This window comes from Trichosurus vulpecula, chromosome 8 (genome assembly GCF_011100635.1).
Source record: "Trichosurus vulpecula isolate mTriVul1 chromosome 8, mTriVul1.pri, whole genome shotgun sequence".
Classification (NCBI taxonomy): domain Eukaryota; kingdom Metazoa; phylum Chordata; class Mammalia; order Diprotodontia; family Phalangeridae; genus Trichosurus; species Trichosurus vulpecula.
The window spans coordinates 52,303,941-52,331,336 of NC_050580.1; the positions used below are offsets into that span (position 1 = coordinate 52,303,941).

The 27,396-nt window shown below is 44.5% G+C and overlaps 1 protein-coding gene across 3 annotated transcripts; it reads right to left on the reverse strand.

Annotated features, from left to right (window-relative positions):
* Positions 1-1,136: 1,136 nt before the first annotated feature.
* On the reverse strand, positions 1,137-24,577 carry SNUPN (snurportin 1). Of its 3 annotated transcripts, none has more exons than XM_036734755.1 (9): positions 24,455-24,577; positions 19,836-19,998; positions 18,200-18,338; positions 9,672-9,776; positions 9,403-9,499; positions 5,758-5,855; positions 4,343-4,420; positions 3,302-3,382; positions 1,137-1,792 (listed from the first exon to the last, which is right to left on the reverse strand). In XM_036734755.1, exons 2-9 carry the CDS (start codon positions 19,991-19,993, stop codon positions 1,472-1,474), a joined length of 1,077 nt encoding a protein of 358 aa, XP_036590650.1. In that variant the 5' UTR covers positions 19,994-19,998; positions 24,455-24,577; the 3' UTR covers positions 1,137-1,471. The 3 variants fall into 3 exon arrangements, with proteins under 3 accessions (XP_036590650.1, XP_036590649.1, XP_036590651.1); XM_036734754.1 differs by lacking the exon at positions 24,455-24,577 and adding an exon at positions 24,158-24,441; XM_036734756.1 differs by lacking the exon at positions 24,455-24,577 and adding an exon at positions 24,054-24,070.
* Between the last annotated feature and the right edge of the window lie 2,819 nt (positions 24,578-27,396).

Consider the following 27,396-nt stretch of genomic DNA (forward strand, 5'->3'; position numbering starts at 1 on the left):
TGATGGAAAATGCCATCCACGTCCAGAGAAAGAGCTATGGAGTCTGAGTGCAGATTCTGATTATTTGCTGTCTTTTTTTGTTTCCTCTTTCTTATGGTTTCTCCCATTGGTTCTAATTCTTCTGTACAATGTGACTAATGTGAAAATGAGTTTAATATGAATGTACATGTTAGCCTATATCAATTTACACACAGTCTTGGGGTGGGGGGAGGGGAGAGATGGGGAGGAAATTTGGAACTCAAAATCTTAGGAACTGAATGCTGAAAACTAAAAATAAATAAATTAATAATAATCATAATAACGATAAAGAGTACTTTGAGACCTGAAATTGTGGATGGATTCACAGAGAGGAACAGAAAGCTAAAGCATCAACAACTACAAAAAACTAATTCCAAAGAAAATCAAACTGAAACTCTTGACTCTGCATTCAACATCCCAGGTGAAAGTTTCCTTCTCAGGTTTTACAGAGTCAGCTCCAGCAGACATCTAAGCACCGGTCGCCTCTACTCCTTGCAGCCGATATGCTGAATAGGGGTAACTGCACTCCACTTAGCTCCCACTTCTGCCCCACCCCCACTCCCAGTTTAGACAATAAACCTGGTGGCAGTGCCACGTCTTAAAAGAGACAAGATTTGACCTGTGTCCCCTGAAGAATTACTACTGCTGTTCTCAACAATATGATGGGAAATAGAAGTGTGCATCCTCCTGGAGAGACAAGGCACAAGTTTCATTGCACTATGGTAAGGAAGACTTGGGGAGACAAGAACAAGATGGCCCAAAGTGGGGCGCGGTCTCACCAACACAAATAAGTGGCTATTTGGTCAGTTTCATAAGCTTCCATCAATTAAAAGGAAATTTTATCTCACAGCAATATCCAAAGGGAAGAGAATCATTCTTGCCTTCTCAGAAGGTAGAGCTAATGCAGAGACCAAGAACCCAGGCCTCATAAAACTTTTCTACATCTCCTAGTTGCAGAAACACGAGTTCCCAAATGCAGCTGGTTAAGACCTAGTGTGGTAATAACATCCGTGAGGAAACAAGGCACAGCCCTTCAGGGCAAATGGCTAATCCAAGCACCCCTAATTGGGGTGGGGAGGTCCACAGCTATAGAGGCATAAAAATCACAAACGACTCAGTTTTTAGAAATTCCATAGGTTTACATAGTACGTCTGAGATACACTTTTAGTGGTTAGAATTGCTTCACTCAACATGAACACCATCCACCTGGGGAAACTGTCTGAGGTCTTGCCAGGCAGCACTCTCCATCCTGGGAACATCTATCTCCTTGCTAGGGAATGGGGGTCTCAGATAGGGTTCTCAGTGCTCAGGTATGTCTGACTGAATGGGGTGGACTGAAGTCTTGTCTCCAGGTCTCAGGCTTGTTCCTTCAGGTAAGCAACAAGTGATGGTGGGAGTTCACAGAGGGATGCTGGCATGTGGCTCTTCTTGGTCCCTTGGACAAAGAAGCTTATCAGTTTTCCATGAGGCTCGTGGCTTCAGTCTGGCTGCTGAGAGTGTCAGCTAGCTTTGGGGTGGACAGGTACTCCAGTTCATAGCGTCCATTCTCAGAAGCCTCATCAAGATTCGTTTCGCTGACTTCCCTTTTATTCCTCTTGTGTTCGATGATCTGCTGGAGCTGATGCACAGCATAGTCGGGCTTGGTGGTCAGAGGGCCAGCTGGCACCGTCATGCCGAGGACATCAGACACCATGTATGGGCGCAGCCAGCCAACCAACGGAGTGCTGCCTGGGCTATAGTGGGTCTGCTTGTGATAGAAAAGGAGCCCATCTACCTACAAGGTGGGAAATCAGTGACCCGTCGATTCTAGACTCCACAACAAGTACAGTTCTGAGACTAGGAGGCTTCAGAATTAGTCTGTAAATGGGGGTACAGCTAATTACAGGGCTGAGTACCTAGACAGACCCCGATTTCTTCCTCAAAGCATACATCTGAGAAAGGATTTAGAGTCCTGACTTTCAGCAAATGGGATTTCTCTAAGTTGGACTAGAAAAGGAAAATTTTAAACTAAATGCCAACCTTACAAAAAAGAAATAAGGGAATGTAATGAATACCACAGAGATGCCAGGCTGCAGATGAACACTGTAAATCTATGCCCAGGTAGGAAAGCAGTTACAGAAACCACAATCCACAAGTCATCTTGGGCTGCTTGGCCTCTCAATGCTTTCAGAGTAATGTGTTACGGGAATACTAACTCAGATTACTGACTGAGCCACTGCCAAGGGGTGGCACTTCAGCTACATCTAAATCTGCCTCACCTTAAGGATTTCCTATAAGCCTATATTCTGTTTTTCATACTTTAGTGACTCATCTTTGAAATTCATTCATTGTCATGTAGGACACAAGCTCCATAAATAAGGGTGGTGTTCTTACCACCCCTCTTAATTGACTTCCTGGGGTGAGCAAACACTTGGCATTTCCTCATTCTGCAGGCTATGATCCTTTTAATAAAATCATCTTCCATTCAAAATGATACTGGTCAATGACTGCGCATAATTTAAATTAGTGGGGAGGATGGGTAAAGTAAGGTTTGTTTCATGAGCCTATGGTGAGATCATTTACAGGCTGATGAGGACCGGAAGCACTGTAAAGGCCACCTAAATCTATGTCCTCATTTTACAGAAGGGACACTAAGGCTCAAGGAGACATCTCACATCAAACTAATGGGAGAGGACAGATCCTCCTGACTCCCATATCCAGTATTCTTTCCAATACATCGCCAATACCAATGTAATGACAGGGAACCAGGGGTTTCTACCCCGTCAGTACCATCCCTATCTCTGGACCAGCTGGCTTGGGATACTGGGGGCCCAGGAGACCAGAGCCCTGGGCCATAGCCAATGTGGGGCTCGTCCTCTCCACCCCCTCCCACCACCTCCTTGGCTTCCTAGTATGTAAAACAGGAGGCTGGACAATGTCCTCCAAGGTCTATTCCCAGACTGAGATCTACCCCGTCTTCCTATTAGGTCTTCACTACCCGATCCTTGAAGAACATCATACCCTAGTGGCCTACAGGCGTCAGCGCACCTCAAAAGCTTATCTCCATCTCCCTCCCAACCCAAAGGTGTGACTCACTCAAGGGAAAGCAGCCCACTCTTTTCCAGACACATGGAGTACCAATCCACCAATCTCGGAATATAGCTTCTCAGGTAAGATTACCTTTGACTCGAAGCTCTTTTAAGAATCTTTCAAAGAAAAGTCAAAAATAGTCCAGGGGCTCCAGTATAAGTAAACATTTCCCGTCCCTGGTTGGTTCAGGATGGGAAGCACTGGAATTTCTTACCTCAAAAGGGAAGTCTGTGGATAAGACCTTGCAAAGGCTCTCTGGGGTACATGGGAAATTCTTTAGACCCACAAATTTAAACTAGAAGAAAATAAAAACACAGAAAGTTACAACAGTGAGATTTGTAGCATTCCCTCTTTATTTCTGCCATTTGGAGAGTAACCCTAAAGCCAGCAATCTTAGCATAAGGTCAGAAATTCTTGGTCAAATTTAATTTTATTCTCCCCAAACCCACCTCTGAGTAACTGTGTCCCACCCTTGCCCTTTCTAGCTTTGTAAATCCTATCGAGTTAAGCAATTTAGGATATTCTTTGAGGTCTAACAGAGTTTCTAATAAAGGTCTGGAGGGACCATTCTTCACATCAGTAACGACATTCATGCCCAAGAATTTCATGGTGGGAGGACAACTCCTGCTTCCCCAGCCTCCATGGTCAGGTTCTTGCCCAATCCCAGCAACTAGAATACTGAAAGGGCTCATCCACTCCCTTACCTACTTCTTTCTAGTAACTTCAAATCCTGATAATCTTGCAAAAATTAATAATTAGTAAGTATTAATAATAATGAATTAACTAATAGAATGCCCTAAAAACAACTAAGCATTATACACATCTTAGATCAAAGCCCTTGGGGAGGAAGCAGGGGCCTTGGGTTCTTGTGCAGACTCTGCCACCAGTTTGAGGTATTGTTCTTGGCCCATTTGGACTCCAAGTCCTCGATCAGTAAAGTGAGGGGGGGATTGGATTAGATGACCTCAAAAGTGCTTGCCAGTCCAAAATATTCTAAAAAAGGAATATTAGGACCATGAAAGCAAGATAAAGCGAGTGTACTAGTTACACTCAAATTAAGATGATTTGATTTTTAAAAATATTTAAGCACCTATCTGCAAGGAATTATATTAGGCGTTGGGAATGCAAAAATGAAAAAACTTCCAGTGTTTGACCTCAAGAAGTTTATAATTTAAATATGTGTTATATCAAATGGATAAATAAACCAACTAACTCCTAGTAAGTAATCTTTTAAATCTCAATATAAAAGACTTACTGGATTAAGCCTGGTTTTCTCTCCAAGTCCCTGCTCTTCTGGTAACTTTGAATGCATCCAGTAGAATCTAAAATCAGTCTAGAAAAGGGAGAGAGGTAGTAGGAGAAGGGAAGATGAGAAAGAGGGAGAGTTGAAAATCCTCATCAGCCAAAACTCTCACATGGAGAATGAGCATCCCAGTAGGGTCAGACTCAAAGCCCCTTTAATTTGGATGCTTCCACTTTTCTCTCAACATTTCTATGGGGTCAAGGTCAAGGAAGCAAGCATGTATTAAGCACTCTGCCAACCACTGGAGACACAGAGACAAAAATGAAATTGTCCTTGATTTCAAGAAGCTTACCTTCTGTTGAGAAAACAACACGCACACAGACATATATACCCAAAGTAAGCAGGAGGTCATTTTCAGAGGGAGGATCTAGCACTTGAAAGGGGAAGTGCTGCACCAAAGCTGAGCTTTCTAGAGAAAGCTGGGGATTCTAGAGGCAGACAGGAGGAGGGGGTACATATCACATATGGGGGGCAGCCTGTGCTAATGTATGAAATGACCTATGTCTGGCATAACAGCAAGAAAGCCAGGTCAGACCAGCCTGAATAAACAGGAGTAACACGTGATAAGCCATATAAAGATAGCTTTCAATGGCACATTGAGGAGTCTGGCTTTGATCCTACAGGCCAGGGACTCTTAACCTGGCACCCATTCCAAAGGAATCCATGGACAGATTCCAGGAGTTCTGTGGACTTAGATGGGAAAAAAATTTCTTTTTCACTAACTTCTAACTGAAATTTAACATTTTCTTCCATGATGAATGTAAACAACAAAGCACAGCAGGATCAGGCTTCACCAGATGACCAGTAACGCCAGTGACACAATGCAGGTTAAGACCCAGACCCTCAATTAAGGCAGAGGGAACCACAGGTGTCTTTGGAACAGGGGGCTGCCATGGTCAGAGCTGGGCTCTAGGAAGACCACCCTGGTAGGGATGTTGAGGAAGGAGCAGAGAGGGGAAGGGCTGGAAGATGAAGAGGTGTCTGAGAAGCTGCTTTCTTGGCCTTGTTTAGGCCCCACTTTCAGGATACGCAGAAGTCCACCACGCCTGCCCCCAACTACATTTTCTCCCCTAGGTCAGACTAATGCTCAGGTGGAAGGGAGAGTGAATATTTGTGAAACTGGGACTTCTAGTGCCAGCCAATCATCTGCTTCTTTTCTCACCTCCCCTGAAGCCTCCCTAAGCTTTCTTTTATCTATTCTTTTTTCAGTACCATTAAAAACATTACTTCGGGGAAGCCGAAAATACGCTAGATACAACAGAGCCCTGATACGTGGAGGGCCAAAGGCGCTAATCCCACACAGTGGACAAGATAATCAGAGGCTGGGAGCAGAAGAGGAGGCGGCACCCCAAGCACTAGGCACATACCTGGCAGTCATAGACAGGGTGTCCCCTCCAGCACATCACATCTAGAACATAGTAGGTCTGGTTCAGTTCACTATAGATGCAATCCAGGATGGTGTAGTCTGGGGACCAAACACAGCAAGTCAGAAACCCCGGGGTCCAAAGCTATGGCAGTGGGCGCCAATGCCCCTCCCCAGCATCAGTGGGAAGTGGGCGAGTGTTCACCCAGCATTCCAACCCATGCTCGAGCAATGCCCATCAGGCTGGCTCTCCTCTGAAGGGGAACAGAAACAGCGAGGAATGTGTCTTTCCTCGGGGCAAGGTCAGAAGGAGATGGCCCATCTTCAAGGAGAACAGGGCAAGGTTAATTCAGGTATCCCTAATTCTAAGTAAATGTGATGGAAATAATTTTTAACATATAAATTGATATTCAAGTTAGTTTTCTAATTTATCTTTAACCAACCCAAATGTAGAGAACCAACTTATTACATACTACTAAAACTCCAAATTAAAATATTATTTCCTCTTTATCAATCAATCAATAAGCGCTAGCAGGGGATTTAAAAAGCATCAGATGTAGAACCTGCCCTCAGTGAGCTTATATTCTATAGCTGGAGAGATGAAATTAAGTGACATGAAGGAATAATTAAGTATTACTGGATTCTGAGAGGCAGTGTGGAGGAAGGGAAAGGGTACTGGGCTTAAGCCTGTCTCTTCTGACATTTACTAGAAAAATCACCTTAGTTTCAGTTTTTTCATCTGTAAAATGGGAATGTTACCTGTAGTATCTAGCTCACAGACTGCGGGAGATCACGCACATGAAGCAGCTGGTAAAATTTAAAGTGATACCTTAAATGTAAATGATCATCATTATGGACTCTGGAGGAGGAGCTGAGGAGAGATCAGCTACAGGGGTATGACTTTGACAAGCAGAAGGGAGAAAGGGCATTTCAAGAAGAAACAGCACAGAGGCGGGCTATGGGGACAAAGAGAACAGCCTAACAAAGCAGAGGATGGGTACTGGGAAGTATGGATCAGCCTAGGTAAGGAAGATAAAGGCCCATTATGGTGAACTTCTTGGAAAGAGGAAACTCTGGAATTGATAAGGAGGCAATGGGAATGACTCAGGTTCTGGAGGAGGGGACTAACATGCTGGAAATGATGTTTTATGGAAACAAAGCAAGACAAATCCAATCAACGCTGGTTAAAAAAATAGGAGGGGAATGCTCGTAAGCATATGCCTTTTGGGTCAAAACATTATGTATCGATATTTTTTAAAAGAGAAATGTTTTGTAAGAATGAAGTTTCAGTTTTCTAAGAAAGATACATCAGCTTGAGAATTAAAGAGACAGAGAAGCCAAGGTGATCCTGAGATTCTTTTGTAGAAACTAACTAAGACCCCGAACCCCCAACTTTTCTCTTTTAGAAATCTTGAGAAAGCATTTTTCTCAATAGTCTGTTCTGAAGTCTTTTGACTAATTTGAAAAACTGTTTGTTACTATCAATTCTGAATCAAAGCCCAGCACTAAGTCCTTTTCCCCCTGTAAAAAAAGCTTGATCACTTTTTTGAGGAAAGTGGGTGAAAGTTCAGAGAAGAACTCTGTTCTCTTGGAGAATGGATTTGGGGCCATGCCAGGCCTGGGGCACAGGGGCACTGCACCACTTAAGAGAGCGGTATCCTCTTTCCTCTTGCCTTGACCAGAATAAAGCAATGACCAGACTCAGAGAAGGAAGAAGTCTTTGATGACTTTAGTCAATGGAAGTATCTCTAGAGTTCACCTTTGGACAGGTGGAAAGGGGCATCCTTGAAGGGAGTGACTGAGGAAGGACTGAATGAATTTTGGAAAGTGATTCTCCCAAGACTGTGCCCAAGTGACTCTTGGTCTGTCTGATGGAGCCAACTGTTAACTGAACTGTCGGCTAAACTCTGAATCTTTGCTCAATCTTGATTGTGGAATTTTGACCACTGTCTGGGAGAGCTACAGATTTTAACTCTGAAATAGCTTTTGTTAGAGTTTCAGAGGCTCATCTTTAGGCCTAAGAAATGATTAGAATTAGAATCAACTGAAAATCAGTAAAACTGGTTCTGGAAGGCTTGTATCTAAAATGCAGAGTATGAGTATATAATGTTTTTTTGACACTTTGAAGGGAGAAATAATGAGGCTTAAAGGAAACCTGTTGATAGACTAAATACAGAAGAGTCTTAAAAAGATGAATCAAAGGTAACAAAATTTCTAGCCTGGGAGTATAGTAAAATGATGGGTAGCACTACTTTGGAAAAGATAAGGAGTTACTACTGACATGCTGAGTTTGTTTCAGAGAGCCAAATGTAAATGTCTAGTAGGCAGACAGACGTGAGGGACTTAAATAAGCTGAGAAAGCCAGGGCTAGAGACAAAAATTTGGGAATCGTTCTGAGAGGGGATCGTGCCTGAAGAATGAATTAGAGGAACACAGATTGAGAGTTGAAAGGGACCTTAGAGGGATCCTGGTCCAACTCCTCATCTTACAGCAAGACCACTGAGGCCCAGAAAGGTTATGTGACTGTGAAGGAAATGAGGGGCAGCATCATGAGTCAAACCCAGGAAGTCTAAGCATCAAATCCAGCACCGCTTTTTATTCACCATGTGAGTATATTAAGGGTCGGAAGTCTAAGGGTCAAGGAGAAAAGCTAGAGAATATTTATAGTGAAGGAGCTGGAAGAAAAGAGAGCCAGGGAATAAGACAGAGAAGGAATGGCCAAAGAGAATCAGGAAACTGGTGTTTGGGAAGCTATGAAAGGGAGAGTTCTTTTCAAAAGGGAAGGAGTAGTCAACAGCAGCAAAGACAGAGAGACATTGGGAAGAATAAAGAGGGAAAACTCTGGCCCCTGAATTTGGCCATAAGAAAGTAATTGTACACAAAGCTGGCTGAGACAATGATCAACCATGATTCCAGAGTCCTGACGATGAAGAATGCTGCCCAGCTCCTGAGATGCAATGGACTCAGTATGCAATGGACATGCATTTTTGGACACAGCCAATGTGAGAACTGTTCTTCCTTGATGATGGGCATTTGTTTGTTTGTTGGGTGTTAAGTTTTTTCCTCCAGTTTTGGGGAGGAGGCAGGAGGAAAAGAAAATGCATGCTTGTTAACTGAAACGGCAACTATCTGGGGACCTTTGAGAGAACAGACCCAGTAGGGTGGTAGGAGGAGGAATCCAGATTGTAGAGCGATGGATGCTTACTGACTTAATGAAGGGGATGAGTGGAGAGGAAGAGAGGTAGCTAGATACACTAGAATACAAACATTCCCCACCTAGCATTTTTAATGAGTTTTGTGAAAATACGATCTCTAGAGAAATCCAATGTGTCTATGGTTCCTAAAGTAACTGACAAGGAAAAAAGGAAGGAGAAGCTTCTCAGGTCCACCTTATTTTGACAATGTAAGTCAGCAGAGAGTCAGTAAATGTTTGTTAAGTGTCCACTACACTCCAGGCCCTGTGCTTGATAAGCTCCCCGAGGAATAGGTCATTTTTGCCTCTGGGTCCCACAGAGTGCAGGCTTGCACGTACCAGGTACCTAATAAATGCTTGTTGGATTAGAATGACTCGAGAAAAGGCTCCATGGCAGGAGCAAAGAGTGCTATTCTGAAAGGGTTTCAAATCAAACGCAAGATTTCACAGGCTAACCTTTCCCAGTGGATGAGGTACGCTTATTGCCTCCAGGAAGAAGGGAAGGAAACCTGTTGACACAGTATCCGCTCTTGGTGTAAGCTGTAGTGGAACCCTGGGAAAAGAAGTGAAAATCCTCATTGGATGAGCTTGCTTTCTTCTCCTCGTCCTCTCTTCCTCCCTTTGCAGTCATGTTAGCTAAACCAGGGGCTCCCAAAATTAGCACCACCAGCCAGACAGACCAAAGTCCCCCTCTCCCGAAGGGTAACCCCTTCCCAGTCACTCACCTTGGAGGCCACAACAAGGGCTCTTTTCCCCACAGGACACACCACCACAATCCACTCCTGCCCCAGATCTGAAGGGACGTCAATCAGCCACTCGGACAGCATCAACTAGGAGACAAAGACAGGGAGTGACCACACCTGACACTAGCACCTGAGGCACCAAAAGCAGGAGCTCACTTCACCCAAGGTGCCAGGCTCTGGGGCAGCTCAAGATCACCCAGGAAGCACAAGGGCTCAAAGCCAACTCTCATTTCATGACCTGCCTTCTTTCTACTGAGCCAGATTCTCTCCCTTCAATAATGACAGGCCATACTTGGTTATAGGAAACCCCAATACAATGAATTAACAAGAACAAGGGCATGACCACAGAGCCTTAGAGACTATCTATGCCAACCACATCCCAAGCAAGAATCCCATCTACAGCATTCTGAACTACCCAACTTACACTTGTGGTCCAAGATGGACAATTCACACTCTCCTGAGATAACCCATCTCACTGTTGGATAGCTCTAATTTTCAGGAAGGTTTTTTTTTTTTTTTAAATAAATTTCTTTATTTATTTTTAGTTTACCACGCATGGTTCTACATAGTTTTGAGTTCCAGTTTTTCTCCCCTCCCTCCCCCCTCCCTCCCCAAGACGGCATGAAGTCTCATATAACTGTCATGTATAACTTCACATTGAATTAATTTATGCACTAGTCAAGTCGTGGAGAAGAATTTTGACCAATGGAATGAATCATGAGAAAGAAGAAACAGAACCAAAAAAAAAAAAACAAAAAAAAAACCCCAAAAACAAAAACAAAAGAGAAGCAGAAAAGGCGAGCATGTAGTGTGCCTCAGTCTGTATTCAAACTTCGCAGTTCTTTGTCTCGATGAAGATAGCATTCTCCATCGTGAGTCCCCTGGAGTTGTCCTTGCCCCTTAGGTTGCTGAGAAAAGCACAGTTTGTCAGGGTTGGTCCTCACGGAATCCATATATCTGTGGCTGTGCACAACGTTCTCCTGGCTCTGCTCCGCTCACTCAGCATTATGTCGTGTAGGTTTTTCCAGGTTGTTATGAAGTCTGCATCATCCCCATAGGAAGGTTTTTTTTAAATTAAGCTTAAATCTGCCTCTCTAACTTTACCCAAAAAGAGGTATTCATATATTTTATTTTCATATCGCCTTCATTTCTGAATATATCCCTCATTCACCTCAACTAACAAGTCACTTCTTATAACAAATTATTTTTTAAAGAAAAGAGGATAAGAAAGCAGCCCAATAAAACTAATCAACACCTCAATTGAGTCTAACAATATATGCAATGTTCTACACCATAGTCAACCTGCTTCTCTCTGCAAAGAAAGGAAGGAGGTGCATTTTCTCATTTCTTCTCCTCCCAGGCCAACCTGGGACATTCTAATTACAGAGCACTCATTTTTTTTGGTTTTTTAAAAATTGTTCTTTCCACTGAAACAGTTGCAGTTATTGTTGTGAATTGTTCCCTTGGTTCTGCTGATTGCAGTATTCTGAATCAGTTCATATAATTCTTCCCTTGCTACTGGGAAATCTTGTTTTTTAATATTCCATTACATTCGTGCACTACCATCTGTCTAGCTACTTCCCAATGAATAGGCATCTACTTTGTTTCTAGTTCTTTGCTACCACAAAAAGTCCTGTTATGATTATTTTGGAGTATATGGGACCTTTCCTTCTATTTCTAATTTTTTTTTAAAATACATGCCTAGCAGTGGAATGACCATTTCAGCCTTTTTAAGCATAATTCCAAACTTCTTTCCAGAATGGCTGGCCAACTCACATTTACAATGTATTAGCGTACTATCTTTCCACAATATCTCTGACACTAGGTTCTATCTTTTGTCATCTTTGCCAATTTATCAGAAGTGAAGCCTCAGAGTTGTTTTGATTTGAATTTCTTTTATTATTAATGATCTAGAGTCATTTATGATGTTTGTTTATAGTTTGTGATTCCTCTTTTAAGAACCATTTCTTCATATCCTCTGACCACTTACTGTATCCACTGGGAAATGTCTCTTGGTCTCATAAAATTACAATAATTTCTTTTATATCTTGGCTATTAGACCATTACCAGACATTCCACAGAAAAATTCCACCCCCATCGCACTTGAAGGCCTCCTTCTGGTGCTGGTTGCATTGATTTTATTTGTGTGAAAGCTTTCAATGTTATGGACTGAAATAATACTGCCTTTTCCACTCACCTACTTTTCTCTTTTTTAATCAATACCAAAGAATGCTGATGATAACTACTTTATATATAAGACATTCTGAATCATGGAAGAACTATTAGCTCTTCATTCCTACCTCATTCCCCAACCCCCATCCCTAAAAGGATGGCACCACAGTACACAGAGTGCTGAGTCTGGAATCAGGAAAATCTGAGTTTAAGTCCAGCCATAGACCCTTACTAGCTATGTGACCCTGAGTAAATCACTAAACCAGCTTTGCTTCAGTTTCCTCATCCTCCCAGGGATTAAACGAGGTAATATCGGTAAAGCGCTTAGCACAGAGCCTGGCACAGAGTAGGTGCCTAATAAATGCTTATTTCCTTCTTTGTCCCCTCCATCATTTCCCTTGAGATTCTAGCCCTTTTCTTCAGAAGAATTTTATAATTGTCTGCCTAACTTTTTCATAACAATTTACAGCCTCACCAACACTGAACAAGATCACTCTTATTTTTGCCAATTTGATGGGTATAAAGTAGTACATAAAGTTGTTTTAATTTGCACTTCTCTCATTAGACCATGAGTTCCTTGAAAGCAAGGACTCCCCTGTCTTTTTGTATCCCCGGTACTTAGAACAGTGCCTGACACATAGTAGGCACTTGGTAAATGTTAACTGATATTGATTACTAGAGAAACTAACCAACTTTCCAAATGGTTCTTAAAAGTGTTTTCCCCTTTAAAAATTATCTGTTCACTTGCATATACTGTCAACGCTTGGCTGATGTGGAGATTAATTTTAAGTAACTGCTTTTTTTCCTTCTTTTGAAAAATTTTGGTTACAAGGAATAGTTGAAGGGATGTGGCATTCAAAATAAATACAAAATGCATACGCAAAAGATTTCCGTAGATCCCCATACAAAGCACTCCTTACAGAGACAAAGAATAGCTGGAGGGATATTCAGGGCTCACAGCTGGGGCAGGCCAATGTAATAGAAATAACAATCCTGCCAAAGTTAATTTACAGCTTTAATGCTACACCAATCAAACTACAAAAGGGATAGTTTACGGAACTAGATAAAGTAATATCAAAATTCACTTGGAGAAACAAAAGGTCTAGAACACCAAGGAAATAATGAAGAAAAAAAAAAGATTTAGGAGGAATAGCACTGCCACAACTCAGACTCTGTTCTAAGACTGGCATCAAAGCCATCTGGTTTTGGTTAAAAAAGGAAGAAGTAGCTCAATCGAACAGAATGGACAAGGCAGAATCAGATGGTAGAATGTAATAACCTAGTGCTCAGGAAGCCAGAAAACAAATTTTTTAGGAAAGCACCCCATTTGATAAAAAGTGCTGGGAAAACTGGAGTTAGGCATAATAACATGTGCAAATCAAAACAATCATGAGGTTTAACCTCATATTGTGCAAACTGTCAAAGATGACCAAAGATGTAAACGGCCACTGTTGGAGGGGCTGTGGGAAACGGGACACACTAGTTTGGCCTGCCCCAGCTGTGAGCCCTGAACATTCCTCCCGTTCTTCTTTGTCTCTGTAAGGAGTGCTTTGTAAGGTGATCTACAGAAATCTTACCCATTTTGTATTCATTTTGAATGTCATATCCCTTCCTATTATGCCTTTTGTCATTACATAGAAAACTGCTGATTTTGTAGCTTACAATTTTGCTGAAGCTACTAATTCTCTGAACTTGTTTTTTAAGTAAACCATCATTCCGTCAGTAAATAGGAATAGTTTTATCTCTTTTTTTTAATCTACCTTTGCATCTTTCTTTCTCTTATCTTACTGGTACTGATAGCATTTCTAGAACTCTACCAAACAATAGTAAGAGAGTGGCCATCCTTGATTTACTCCTATATTTATTGTGAAAGCTTCCAGTGTATTCCCTTTGCATTCAATACCTGCTTTTAGTTTTCGGTAGATATTTTTTGTGATTTTAAAAAAGGTCCCTCTGTATCTATGCTTTGTAGAATTTTTAGTGTATGTGAGCACTGTACTTCTGCCATCTATTGAGATAAACATGTGGCTTTTGTTTTTGTTTTTAATATGATTAATAATGTTAACTGTTTTCCAAAACTTGGTCAAAATGAATGATTTCAGATTGCTGTGATCTATTGAAAGTATTTCAGATTAATTAATGATACTGGTCTATGTTTCTCCTTCTACATTCCTTCCTGGCTTAGGTATAAAGACAATATTTGTCTCTTGAAAGAAATTGGTAAAGTACTTTCTTTCTAAATTTTTGAGAATAATTTGTGTAGTATTGGTACTATCTATTCTTTAAAATTTTGATGGTAGCACTTTGGGTATAGCAAAGGAATGGAAACAAAGTAGATGCCCATCTATTATGCAAAAGCCTAAATTATGATACATGAATGTAATGGAATAGTCCTGTGCTATCAGAAATGATATATGTGAAAACTGAGAAATATAAAAAGATCTACATGAACCGATGCAGAATGACGTAAGTAGAGCCAAGAAAACAATATACCAAATTTACCAATATACCAATTTACCAAGAGGTGAATGGATACGAAGTTTACCAAAAGGCAAAAGGATCACAAACCAACCCAAAGTGATGCTGCATGTACAACATAACAGCAATACTGAAACAATGATTAATTGTGAAAGACTTAGCTACTCCGATCAAGACAATGATCCGTGACAGTTCCAAAGGACTCATGATAAAATAAATGCTCTCCACCTCCAGAAAGAGAACTGATGAACCCTCAGTACAGACTGAAGCATATTGTTTTTTTCTTTACTTTTCTTGTTTTTCTTTCTTGCAACATGGATAAGGTGGAAATACGCTTTGCATGATTTCATGTGTATAAAGAGTATCATATTTCTTGCTTTCTCAATGGATGGGGAAGGGAATGGAGGAAGAGAGAGAGAATTTGGAACTGGAAATAAATTTTTAAAAAAATTTTAAGTGATTGTCACAAAATTACAAAGATTAATCACAGCTCCAAAAAAGAGAAGTGAGAAGACGCCTCCACCTTGCTCCTTTGCAGAGGTGGGAGGTAATACTTTCCAGACATTTCTTTTCATTTTTTTTCCAATATTCCATTTTATATGTGATGGCTCTCTGAAAGGTTGGAGCATGGGGGATACTGGGAGAAATTTTAGGGACGTAAAAAACCAAAAGAGCAGTAAAAATTTCTTTACCAAAAAAAAAAAAAAGGATTTTTGTCACAGACCCTTCTGAACCCATGAGTCTTAGCTTTTACTCTACAAAACACAACAACCTTTCTCCCACGTGACAGCCCATCAAACAGTTTAAAGCAACAAGGACACCCTTCTAAATCTTCTCCTTTTTAAGCTGAGCACTCCTAGTTCTTTCAACCAGTTTTTACAAGTTCTCACAGGGCCCCCTGAGCACCCTGCTCTAGACCCGTTCAGGCTTGTGAATTCCCTTCCTAAAATATCCAAAGAGAATCAACACTCACTCCAGCTATATGCTGACAGAGGCAGACACGAGACTGTCACCTCCATCATTCTGGACGCTGCATTTACAGAGTGATTCTGTGGTCACTGAGATGTAACAACCTTATGTATGATTCAGGTATTAATAATGAACTACTCATTTTTAATTAATAATTGAATTATTAGTTAAATTGGCATTTAAGATTATTCAGAGTGATCTGGAGCCCCAAATTGTAAAGAAATGCTCTCCCCAGCAGACCACATCTTCCCAAATTTTGAGTGCATGAGCAGAGCCCCAGGGCTCACAGAAGCATGCCCCAATCAGGGCAGCCATGACCATATCACTGTGAAAGGGTGCAAGCGGCTGAAGAAGTGGGCGCTCTCCTGGGGCGCTGCTGTCTCTCCCCTCCTCCATAGGAGAAGGAGTGAGATGCTAATGGGAGACCCCGTGAAGAATGACTGCCGCCCATCACCTGGAGAGCGGCTGAACAAATGGGGATGGAAGGGAATGTCTATGACATCCTGTAAGAAACGAAGAGAGGAGGTGTCAGAGAAAGCTGGCAAGACCAAGAGCGAAGTGAGCCCAATCAGGAGGAGGCCTTATGCTACAGCGACGTACAAATGAAGGATTCAAAACGATGATCAACGACTGACCGTGATTCAAGGACTGATGAAAAATGCAATCCAACACCTGAGAGCAGCATGGGGCTGACAGTGCAGAGTGAGAGATGTCATGCAGCACGGTCCAGGAGGAATGACTGTATTTGACCATGCACGTTTGTTACAAGTGTCCTGTTTTTCCTTTTCCTTTTCCCACAGAGAGGACGGGGAAGGAGCAAAGGGAGTAAGTACTCCTGCAGCACTTACGATGGGCCACACACAGCACTGGGAGCTTTACAAATGCGGGCTCATGTGACCCTCACCACAACCCTGGGAGGGAGATGCTGTTACTATGCCCGATTTACAGGTGAGAAAACTAGAGCAATGAGGAATGAAGTGACTTGCCCAGGGTCACACAGCTAGCACGTGTCTGAGGCCAGAGTTGAACTTGGGTCTTCCTGGCTCCACTCACTGCACCACCAGCTGGGGGGGTGGGGGGGAGGGAGAGTCTGCCAACCCCTGCTGTAATTTTTCTAGGCTGGTCTAGTTCAGTGCCAAACAGTTGGACAACCAATATCGAATAAACAGCAAGCAAGCAGGTTAGGATCGCCTAAGTCAGCTGCTCGAGGACTTTCTCTGACAAGGCTGAAGGCTTCAGGAAATAAAGCTCCGGATCACAATTCCTAAATCTTCCCAACCATCAAGCCCTCTAAAATCTAAGCTCTGCATCCCTCCCTTGCCAAGTAATCAACTGGTTTCCATCCCATGCGCCTGCCCTGCCAAGGCTGCTTGCCCTTCGGTCAGCCAACAGACGTCCTCCATGCCTGCTCTTCCCGAAGTTACACCATCCACTCCACTTCCTACTCCTTTGCTCTTTTCTCAAAACCAGGGATCCCTTTCCTTGCTGGCTTCTAACTTCTATTTTCTGAATCCCATACCAAGCTCCATCTCAGGAGAACAGGTTCTCAGGTGCTCTTTGGATTACAACATTCTAAAGGGGCAACTTTCAATTTGGCTCTACTCAGCATCTATGGGTCCAGGCTTTGCCTATGATCATTTTCTAGACAGCTTTTCTGAGAGGTCAGGAATCTTCCCTTTAAAGGTGATGAGTTAGGAGTGGAGGCAACATAAGGATTCACTTAATTTATTATACTCTGCCTTTGACATAGCCAGGACAAGATTCAAGCTGGTGTTTGATTCCAAGCCTGGGATCTAGACACCAATTCACACTGCCATGCAAAAGGAACTTTTCAGAGATGTGGAGAATACCCAGTACATAACTATAATGGATTTTCAAAATGTGCAGCTCTTTTTAAATGCTCACAAATGATTCCTAAATCTGTGTACATTCTTCCTTTGGGCGCCACTGCACACTTGGCACCTTAGGATAAGGCACTTTACTCTTAAAGATGTGATCTTTTCATTTACAGGAAGGTCCTTCTGTCTAAGGATAGCAGCATCTTAGGTCTCTGAGTATTATAAAAACCTATTTTTGGAGCAAGGTAGGGGTTGGGGGGTGGGGGGAGCCTGCACAAAGCTGGCTGTGTAATGGCACTTTCAGGGCCAAAAAGCGCACACTGCTGCTCTTGCTGCTCCTCTGGAAAAATCACCCCTTGAGGCCACTGGTTTTGCACTCCTGCCCTAGAGGTATCACTATACTTCAGCACAGACTAGAATGGATGACAAGGATGACTGGGTCACCAAAGAAAAGTTACACTACATAAGATAGAGACAGTTAAGAAATAAGGGAAAGATGTAAAACATATGAGAGGTTTAAAATGAGTTTTTTAGCAAATATTTCAAGCACTGAGAAATTCATCCATGGACCCTCGAGCCTGATAATGCTAGATGAATAAGATGTTACTTGAATAAACCTTCATTAAATTTTCTTCTACATGCTCAAGGCAGCCTGTATATGGCATGTAAAAAAACCCAGAAGATTGTGTGGTACGGCAGAAAGAAATGGGCTGAAGAATCAAGATTGCAGTCCTGGCTTCACCACTAAAAAGCCCTAGGATTTTAGGCAAGTCCTTCACTGTCTCTGGACCTCAGTTCCCAATCTTGTAAAATGAGAAAGTTGACCAGGATGATCTCTCAGATGACCCTTCAACTCTGAAATTCTACCCTATCCCACAAATGCATGTAAAAATGGGTCAGCTCCTTTAGTCTGCCCCCAAGCTGACACTGCCCCATCCCCCAGCTATACCCTGCCCCATGCCAACTCCTAAGGGACACCATCACTTGTACATATTTCTTGGAACTGTGTCACCAGCCTCAGAGGGGCTTGAGAGACCCCAGCAGATGGCTCACCTGGTTAGCATAGCGCCTTGGTAGCCTCTTGCCAGTGTCAATGTCCATCCCTTCCCCTTCCTCATCATCTTCATTATCCATCCCAGTCCAGTCATCCTCGGCCAATCTCCTGGCATGATTCACATAGTCTAGTCTCTTGCTTTAAAGAAAAAAAAGAGGCATGAGGTGCTTTTTTCAAAGTAACCTACCTCATGCTAATAAGGACAAGACTCCAAACGCTGGCATAGCATAAGGGATGTTGGGGAAGCAGAGAAGGAGGTGACATGGGGCTTCGGGAAAGAAGGCAGAGTTGGTGATCACTTTCTCAGGGACTCTTAACAAGGGATGAGTTTTCTAAATAAGTCCAGACATTTGAAAATGGATTTTCCAAGCAAGAGTCAGGAATGCCCTTTGCTTGGCTGGCTATCAAGTGGAAAGGCTGGGCTTTTCCATCTGGAGCTGCAGCTGGGAATCTACAGAAGCTTCATTGCAGATTAACTAGGACCAGGAGGAACAAAAACCTTGGGGAAAAGGAAGAGAGAGCAAGGCAAGCCAGGGACATCTGAAGTTGGTGTTTCCCTCAGGCTTTCTGGGAAGAAAACAAGCCTCTTACCAATCCCTTTGGGACTTTCAAAAAGGTAACTTTCAGCTAACTTTTTTAAGATGGATTTTTAAAAATGGTCTTTAAAAACTTTATAGAAATAAACTACAACAATTAAAGATTAATCAGATACCTCCAAAATCCCTCTCAAACTTTAAAGACCTGGAATCTGTGTGTCCATCCCATTTTTGTTTTCTGAACATTATTCGTTCATTTGTGCAAACTTATATTAAGCACTTGTTCTGTACAACGTGCTGTGCCAGGCACTGAAAAATCCCAAGATCCACCCTGAAGGAGCTTTTAATGCTTTTGGTGGGAGTCCCTCACAGCACTGTCAGGATTCATTCTTACGAGTAAACAACATGATTTTAAAATACCTATGTCCACGTCCTGACACCCAAGGGACACCCAAGTAGTTCCTGCTTCTTCTAAGATCAGACTCAGTGCTATTTATCACATGGAGATGCTGACAGCACCCTTCGAATTAAATTACAGTCCCCTGCCCTAGGGGCAACTCCTTGTCACACAAGCCTCTCCTGTATCCTATCTCCTAGCTGGCTTTGCTCATCACGGCATCTTGGATAAAGCGTATGGAAGACATTTCCTTGGGCTCACAGTGGAATTATTTTTTTTAACTCCCCTGTGCTTAGCGGAAACATTCAAGTGGAAGGAAAATAGGAAAGATGCACCAAAGTCAAACTTCCTCGGGCAATAGAATCCACATGTCAGCCGCACTGAGGGGGTGGGAGTCCAGAGGGAACAGAGTAATGAAGCTTCAGTGATCTAATCAAGCTCTGTACCTCTTCCTCTAAGATAAAGCAGAATCTAAACAAATAATTAAGCTGGGGCTTTTCAAACAGATGGCTCTGGCTTATGGAAGAGCTGGGATATGGCACATCCCTCATCTTTTTCCTAAGCCTTGGCCCGAAAAGCCTCCCACCACTGCCAGAGAGGAAGAGAAAGGACCTTCGGACTAGAGAACATGGCTAACAGTGAAAGGGTCAGTGTATCCACAGAGCTCAAAGTGCCGAAGAGATGAATGAGAAGTTCACATACGACTTCTGAAGCTCCAGGAGTTTCCGGCGCCTTTCGCCCTGTTCCAAGGAACTGTACTTAGACTTGTACTGTGACAGGCGAGGGTGAGGCGCCGAGGGGCTGTTCAGGTCTTGGGAGACTGAAAAACTGCTCGCCAGGGCTTGACTCAGCTCCTCCATGTTTCCTGCAAGAAACAAAGGATGAGTATCAACAAGGGCAGGGCCAGGAGAACAGAGAATTCCTTGAGTGGGTGGGCCTGAAAGCAGCCTAGAGAGAGTCAGTTTGGCTAAGGAGAGATGAGGGAGATCACCCCACAGGTGGGATGGGAAAAACCGAGAGCTTATCTGGAGGGGGGTGTGGGAAGCAGGAGGACTCAGGTTGGGAGGAAGCATGTGGCAAAGTGCAGCTCCTTTCCCCATCCTCTCCTAGGATCCATCCAACCACCATTGAGCACCCAGGCCATGGCTATGATGCCAGCCCGGCTCCTCTCCCCGTCCTGTCCTGGGGGGCCATCCAACCACCGAGCACCCAGGCCATGGCTAAGACGCCAGCCCGGCTCCTCTCCCCGTCCTGTCCTGGGGGGCTATCCAACCACCACTGAGCATCCAGGCCACAGCTGCTAGCTCAACCACCTCCTCTCCAGGCCCATCTCCTGGACGTGATCTGTTCTGCTGTTTTTTAATAGGTTGTCAGTGGAAATAAATCACAGGCCGCTCCTACCCACAAGAGCTGACATTCATATCATCACATAGGGTGTTGAGCACACTGTCTGATTTGAGCTTGCCTCAGAACTCAGTAAGACAGCGATTATCATCCCCATTTCACAGACGAGGACATTGTGGCTTGGCAAGGTTAACAGACTCTCCGTGGTCACAGCATCAGGGGTAGGACTCCAGCCTGGGCCATCCTAACTCTACTACCCATTACTCCAATTGCCTCCACCCCATACATACCCCATACCTGGACCTATGACTGAATTCGATGGCTACAGATCGGCCCCCAAAACTACAACTCTGTATATATGGCTCACAGCTACACGGCACGAGAATCAGGCATACATTTTCGGACATGGCCAATGTGGGAATCTCTTTTGCTTGATTACATGTATTTTTCAGAGGTGATGGGGTAAACATATTGGGCCTGGAGCCAAGAAGACCCAAGTTCGAACCTGACCTCTGACACTTACTTCCTGTGACCCTGGGAAAGTCATTTAACCTGTCTGCTCCAGTTTCCTCATCTGTAAAATGGGATGATAATACTACCTCTGTCTCAGGGTTGCTGTGAGGATCAAATGAGATATTTGTGAGGCACTTCGCAAATGTTAAAAGTGCAATATAAATGCTAGCCATTATTTGACACGAGGGTTTTGTTTTTCTTTTTTTTCTCTCCTAACGGGAGAAGAGAAAAAAATGCTTATTAATTGAAAAAAAACCCAGATTTGGTACAGGAAAAAATGTTTTTAAATAGTTATATATCATCAGTGGATGACTACTGGTATTGAAAAGATGGGCCTTAGTTTCAAGGAGAAGCTTGGGGGTTAATTAACAGCACCGCATAATTCCCAAGGGCAAACTAGCCCTGTTCTCTCCTCTATGGGTTTTCCTTCCAAGTGTTTATCAGATTCAAATCAATCAAGAACGATTTATTAAGCAATTATTGTGTGCTAGGCACAGTGTTAAGAACTGGGGGTATTAGTAGCAAGGGGCACAGGTAACAAGACTGAGACACCCCTCCCTCACACTGAGCTTATGTTCTAATGGGGGAGTACATAGAACAGCAGCTAACATTTATATAGTGCCTACTGTGCGCCAGGCACTACTAAGCACTCTAGCCATGGTGCCACCAAGCTGTCTCCACCTAGAAAAAGATGTACAGTACAAATGTCCAGTTAATGCAATAGAGAGTAGTTAATACAAAGTATTTGGGGAGACATCACCAGTGGGGAACTCAGGAGAGGCTTCATGAAAAAGATAGCGTTGAGGGGCATCTTAAAGGAGGAAAGCGGCTCTATCTATGAGCTGAAGTAAGAAGGGAGTGCATTCCAGGCATGGAAGCCAGCCAGGACAAAGGCAAAGAGGGGGGAAAAGAGAGTTTCATGAGTGAGGAATAAGTGAAAGGAGGCCTGTTCAACAGGACCCCACAGTACGGGATGGGAGGTAACACTGTGAGGCTGGAAAGACACACTAGGACCAGGCTGGGCAGGGCTGCTGGGTGGGTGAGAAAGTGACGTAGTCAGGCCTGCTCTTAAGGAAAAAGGCTTTGACAGGACAAAGAAGGATGGCCCGTAAGGGTCAGAGACTCAAGGAAGGAAGACCCATGAGGAGGCTAATAAAGGCCTGAATGAAGGCGGTAGCTGTGTGAGAGAAGGGGTCCGATGTGAGCCACATTCTGAAGGCAGGAAGTGTCCAGCCACAGTAGGTGAGGGAAAGTGAAGAATCCAGGATGATGCCAAGAATGTGAACCTGGAACCCAGGAAGGAGAGAGTGCGGAGGGCAAACTCATTCGTCAATATCAGCAACTCAGTGAAACAGACGAGGAGAGAATTATCTCAATGGTAAGCTCTCTCTCATTTTTAAAAACTGATTCCTCTAATTTGCTTTGGATTTTTATTTTTGTCCTGAGAAGGTGATGGGGGCAGCTAGGTGGCACACTGTTTACAGTGCTGGACCTGGAGTCAGGAAGACCTCGAGTTCAAATCTAGCTTCAGACACTTACCAGCTGTGTGACCCGCTTGCCTCAGTTTCCTTATCTGTAAAATGAGCTGGAGAAGAAAACAGCAAACCCCTCCAGTATCTTTGCCAAGAAAACCCCAAATGGGGTCGCAAAGAGTCAGACACAAGTGAAAACGACTGAATAAAAGAAGGTGCTGGGATGATGGTCCAAAGAGAAATGATTTCTCCGGTTCTCCTAACCTAACCCTCCTTCGCATTAGAGTTGCTAAATATTGGAGGCTGTGCCTTGGTTTACTTATTAAGACCTCATAATTTCTTCCGAGAATTTGTCAGAGATCTCTCTCTGATGGCTGGTCTACACCTGAGGCTGCCCCAAGCATCCCATGGGCTGATTCTTTATTGTTGCCTCTGTACTGGGCTGGATCAGTCTGCCCACAGATGCTGTGTTAGGAACCTACTCAAAGCCGTGCAGTACAAGGGGCCAGCTTCAAGAACCCAGGGTCACCTCCGGGCCACAATAGGGGCTCAGGCATATTATTAGAAGCCACTCTATAAAAGTATCCGTATCCCAATTCTACAAACGAATGGGGGGAGGGGGTCCACCATCACGCAGCTCACCAGGAAGTGTCGGAACCACCATTCTAACCCAAGGACTCCCAACCACTCCCTCCAAAGTCTGAAGGATCCACCACCCCCGGCTTGACCGGCTGACCCAGGAGATGCCTTCCAAATCCAAAAAGCTCTTTCAAAATGAGAAAAACAAAGGCTTAGAGAAGGAGCTTTGGGTAGGGGCTCCCATAGCAGGCGAGCCGGCACTCTGACTTAAAACGGCAGAGGGCGGATGGAGGAGGGCCCAGGTCAGAAGCTGGGGGGCCGCAGAGGAATCAAGGCAGGGGCAGGGAGGACAGTGTAGTGAGGAGGACGAAGAAAGGATGGAACCCCATCCATGACAAGGGCAGAAGGAGAGGGGGGGAAGTGGGCGTCTAATGGAGGGGCTGGGCAATGGGGGAGTTAGAGCCAATACGCACTCATTAAGTGCCTGCTGTTTGCCCGATGGAACAGAAAGGAAAGGGAGGAGTGGATCGAAGTAAAGGGTTTGAAGGTGGAGTCACAGAGAGGGGGAATGAGCTGGAGGGGATGGGGAAGGCAGTAGGGTCAGAGAGAGGTGACGGACCCGTCACAGGGAGGGAGGACTACGCGGTGGGGAGGTAGGGAGGATGTAGGGGGGAATCACGGGAATGCAAAATAATGGGGCACAGGGTCTCAGGGTCACCCAGAAGATGCTCAAGACGGGCACTGACACGGGAGGCGAAGGGGCCGCAGGGAAGGGGATGATGGGGAATCACAGGAGGGAGCAGGGTGGGGGGGTGGGAGACCTAAAGATGGAGGTGACGGGAGAGGAGTCTGGGGGAAGAGTATGGGGAGGGGGCTTTGGGGGAGGAGGGGTCACCAGGAGGGGTCTCAGAATGAGAATCACCGGAGCGGCGGGGAGATTACGGGGAGAGGTCTGGGGACAATTATGGGGAGGGTAATCACGGGGAGGGGATGATGCGGATGGGTCTCGGACCTTTGTGGGGGGGGTCTCAGGGAGGGCTCTCGGATCGCGGGGGTGAGGTCCTCGGGGTGGGGTCCCCGGGGAGCAAGGCCGGGGGTCCCGGCGTGCACACGTACGTGGTGGCGGCGGCCGGGCGGGGCCGAGGCGCGCTCCGGGACAGGGGCCCGCAGACCAGGGCGCCTAGGACGAGGCTCGCGCGCAGCCGCTTCTGTCGCGCGGACCAGCCCCCGTGGTGGGGGGAGGGGGGCCGCCCAGCCGCGTGCCCGCGGAGCCCCGCCCCCTCCTCGCAGCCATGGCTGCGAGCGGTCGGTCGGACCAGGCAGCCCCACACCCGGTGGGGGCATCGGCGCCACCGCCTCCCCACTTCCTCCTTCTCTCCCCTCCTCCCCCAGCCCGGCCCAGCCCGCTCTCACCAGCGCATGCGCCCCGACTGGCAGGCGTGGCTCCCGACAGTCCCCGGCGCCTACAGTCCGCTTCTCTCGGAGGCTTCCCAGGCCTAGGCCCGAACACCAGGGCTTGTGCGAAGGGCCGGAAGTGCCCTTATGGGTGGAGCCTGAGGGGGCTGGGCTTAAAATCCGGAGGCTGGCGCGGCGCTGCCCCCTAGGGGCCGTGGGCTCTTAAGCCTCTGTGCCTCTAGGTGGCCCGGAGTCAAGAAGACCCCAGGTCAAATGCGGCCCTGGGCAGGTCTCCTGACCTTTGCCTACCTCAGTTTCCTCATCTGTAAAATGGACACAATAACAGCCCCCACCTCCCAGGCTTGTTGTGAGGGTGAAATGAGTTACTATTTGTAGAGGGCTTAGCACAGGGCCTGGCATATAGCAGGTTTTATTCCCTTCACCACCCTTCCCTTTACAAAAGGAAAAAAGGGTCCAGAAGGACAAGGCAGCACTCGAACCCAGACCTGACTCCAAATCCTAGGCCTTTTCCTCTGTACCAGGTCTGGTCTGGTGCAGCTTCCCCTGGAGGGGGTAACCGAGGGCCTTCTCTGGAGTCCTTCAATTCAGTAATAAGCATTTATTAAGTGCCGCCTCTGTTCTTGCAGCTGGTTATCGAAAACCCACCCCACCCCCACCCCTGAAGGACAGAAGCAAGGAGAGGCTTGTCCTCAGGGGGCTTCCATTCTCCTGGTGCACCCAGGAGAGCGCCCCCTCTGGTCAGGCAGCGGAAAGCCTTTGGGAAGCAGGTCTGACCCGGGCCGACTCTGCAGCGGTCAAGGTTCCGAGATCTTGACGGGGTGGAGGGGCAGAGCCCACTCCAGGCCTGAGGAATGTCGTAAACAAAGACCCTGGAGACTCGGGAGCCAGAGGCTGTCTGGGGCATAGCCGGCAGCCCCACCTGTTAACCAAAAATAACGCCAGAAGTCCATGAGGCATCGCCCAGCAACCCTCCTAACATTGCCAGCAAGTCCCGCAGACGCGAGGAGGGGAGCCTCGAGACAGAGGCTGTTTATTGTTTTTGTCCTTGGGTCGTTTCAGGCACGTCCCACTCTCCCAGACTCTATTTGGGGTTTTCTTGGCAAAGACGCTGGAGTGGTCTGCCATCGCTTTTTCCAGATGGGGAAACTGAGGCAAATAGGCTGAAGTGACTTGCTCTGGGTCGCACAGCTAGTAAATGTCTGAGGTCACATTTGAACTCAGGTCCTTCTGACTGCAGACCCACGGCTCTATCGGCTGTGCCACCTAGCGGCCCCCATCTCAAAGAGGTTCAAATGCCAGTCTGAGGAGTTGGTGTTTTTATCCCCTCAAAGGCAGGAGGGGATCCTCTAAGACTTTTGAGGTGGTGATTGACATGGATAGACTTGTGTCTTAGGAATGCCAATTTTAAAATATTTTTTCTCGTGAACCTTAAAAAGTATAGGCATAGAGAAGTTTGGTGGTTTTTTTTTTAAATGTATGCATCTATCCAAAACCAAAAGCAAGCATCATATGCGATGAGGATACACTAGAACCCTTTCCAGTAAATACAGGGGTAAAAGCAAGGATGCCACTCCAATTTTGCTATAGTTTTGGAAATGCTAGAAACATCAATAAGAGAAAGAAAAGCACAAAAAGGGGTAGCGAGAAGATAAAATCATCCCCATTTACTGATGATATGATAGTGTACTTGGAAAACCCTGGGGAATCATCAAAGATGCTCCTTGAAGTAATAGATTAGGCAAAGTTATAGGCTACAAAATAACACCTTCAAAAATCAATAACATTTCTGTATAAAAATAAAACGCAACAAACAATAAGAGAAAGGAAAATCTCATTCCAAATAACTGCAGAATACATAAAATAACTGAGAATCAACTCCACCAAAGCACACGAAAGACTTGTAGAAGCTGTGTTACAAAATGCACCTTAAATAAAGAAGACAGTTTTATGACCCTTTGCACTTAGCTCCAAATTGTTCTGCACAATGGTTGGGCCACTTCACAACCTCACCAACAGTGTATTAGTGTCCTGCTTTTCCACATCCCCTCCAGTATTTGTCCGTTTTCTTTTTTGTCATCTTAGCCAATCTGATAGGTGTGAGGTGATACCCCAAACTTGTTTTAATTTGCATTTCTCTAATTATTAGTAATTTAGAGCATTTTTTCATATGACTATTGAGAGCTTTGATTTCTTCTTCTGAAAACTGCCTGTTCTTATCCTTTGACCATTTATCAGTTGGAGAATGGCTCTTTTTTTTTTATATAAAATTTGGCTCAGTTCACTATATATACAAGAGAAATGAGGCCTTTATCAGAGAAACTTCCTGTAAAAAAATTTCCCCCAGTTTCCTGCTTTCCTTCTAATTGGCTATATTGACTTTGTCTATGTAAAAGCTTTTTGATTTCATGTAATCAAAATTATTCATTTTACTTCTGGTGAGCCTCTCTATCTCTTGTTTGGTCATAATCTCTTTTCCTATCCATAGATTTGACAGGTAATTTTTCCCATGCTCCCCTAATTTGCTTATGATATCACTCTTTATGTCTAATTCGTGTACCCATTTTGACCTTATCTTTATTATGGTATGAGATGCTGGTCCATGCCTACTTTATCCAGACTGCTTTTCAGTTTTCCCAGAAGTCTGTGTTGAATAGTGAGTTCTCAAAGAGCAAAAATAGAGAAAGAAAGTTATAGATCAGTTTTGTTAATGAATATGGATGTAAAAATCCTAAATAAAATATTAGGCAGGAGACTACAACAATATATCACAAAGATTATATGTTGTGACCAAGTGGGATTCATACCACTTGGTATGAGGATAGTTTAACATAAGGAAAATCATTAACATAATTGATTATATCTATAACAAAAACAACAAAAATCATGTGACTACCTTAATAGATGCAGGAAAAGCTTTTGACAAAATACAACACTCATTT

What these genes read in the sequence shown, in the direction of transcription:
- SNUPN (XM_036734755.1), bottom strand. Translation starts at nt 19,993, where the DNA reads ATGGAGGAGCTGAGTCAAGCCCTGGCGAGCAGTTTTTCAGTCTCCCAA. An exon ending in CAAGGCGCTATGCTAACCAG is followed by an intron (nt 9,777 to 18,199) that starts GTGAGCCATCTG and finishes TTTGTCTCCTAG; the next exon opens with TTGATGCTGTCCGAGTGGCT. An exon ending in ACCCTGTCTATGACTGCCAG is followed by an intron (nt 4,421 to 5,757) that starts GTATGTGCCTAG and finishes TCCCTTTTCTAG; the next exon opens with ACTGATTTTAGATTCTACTG.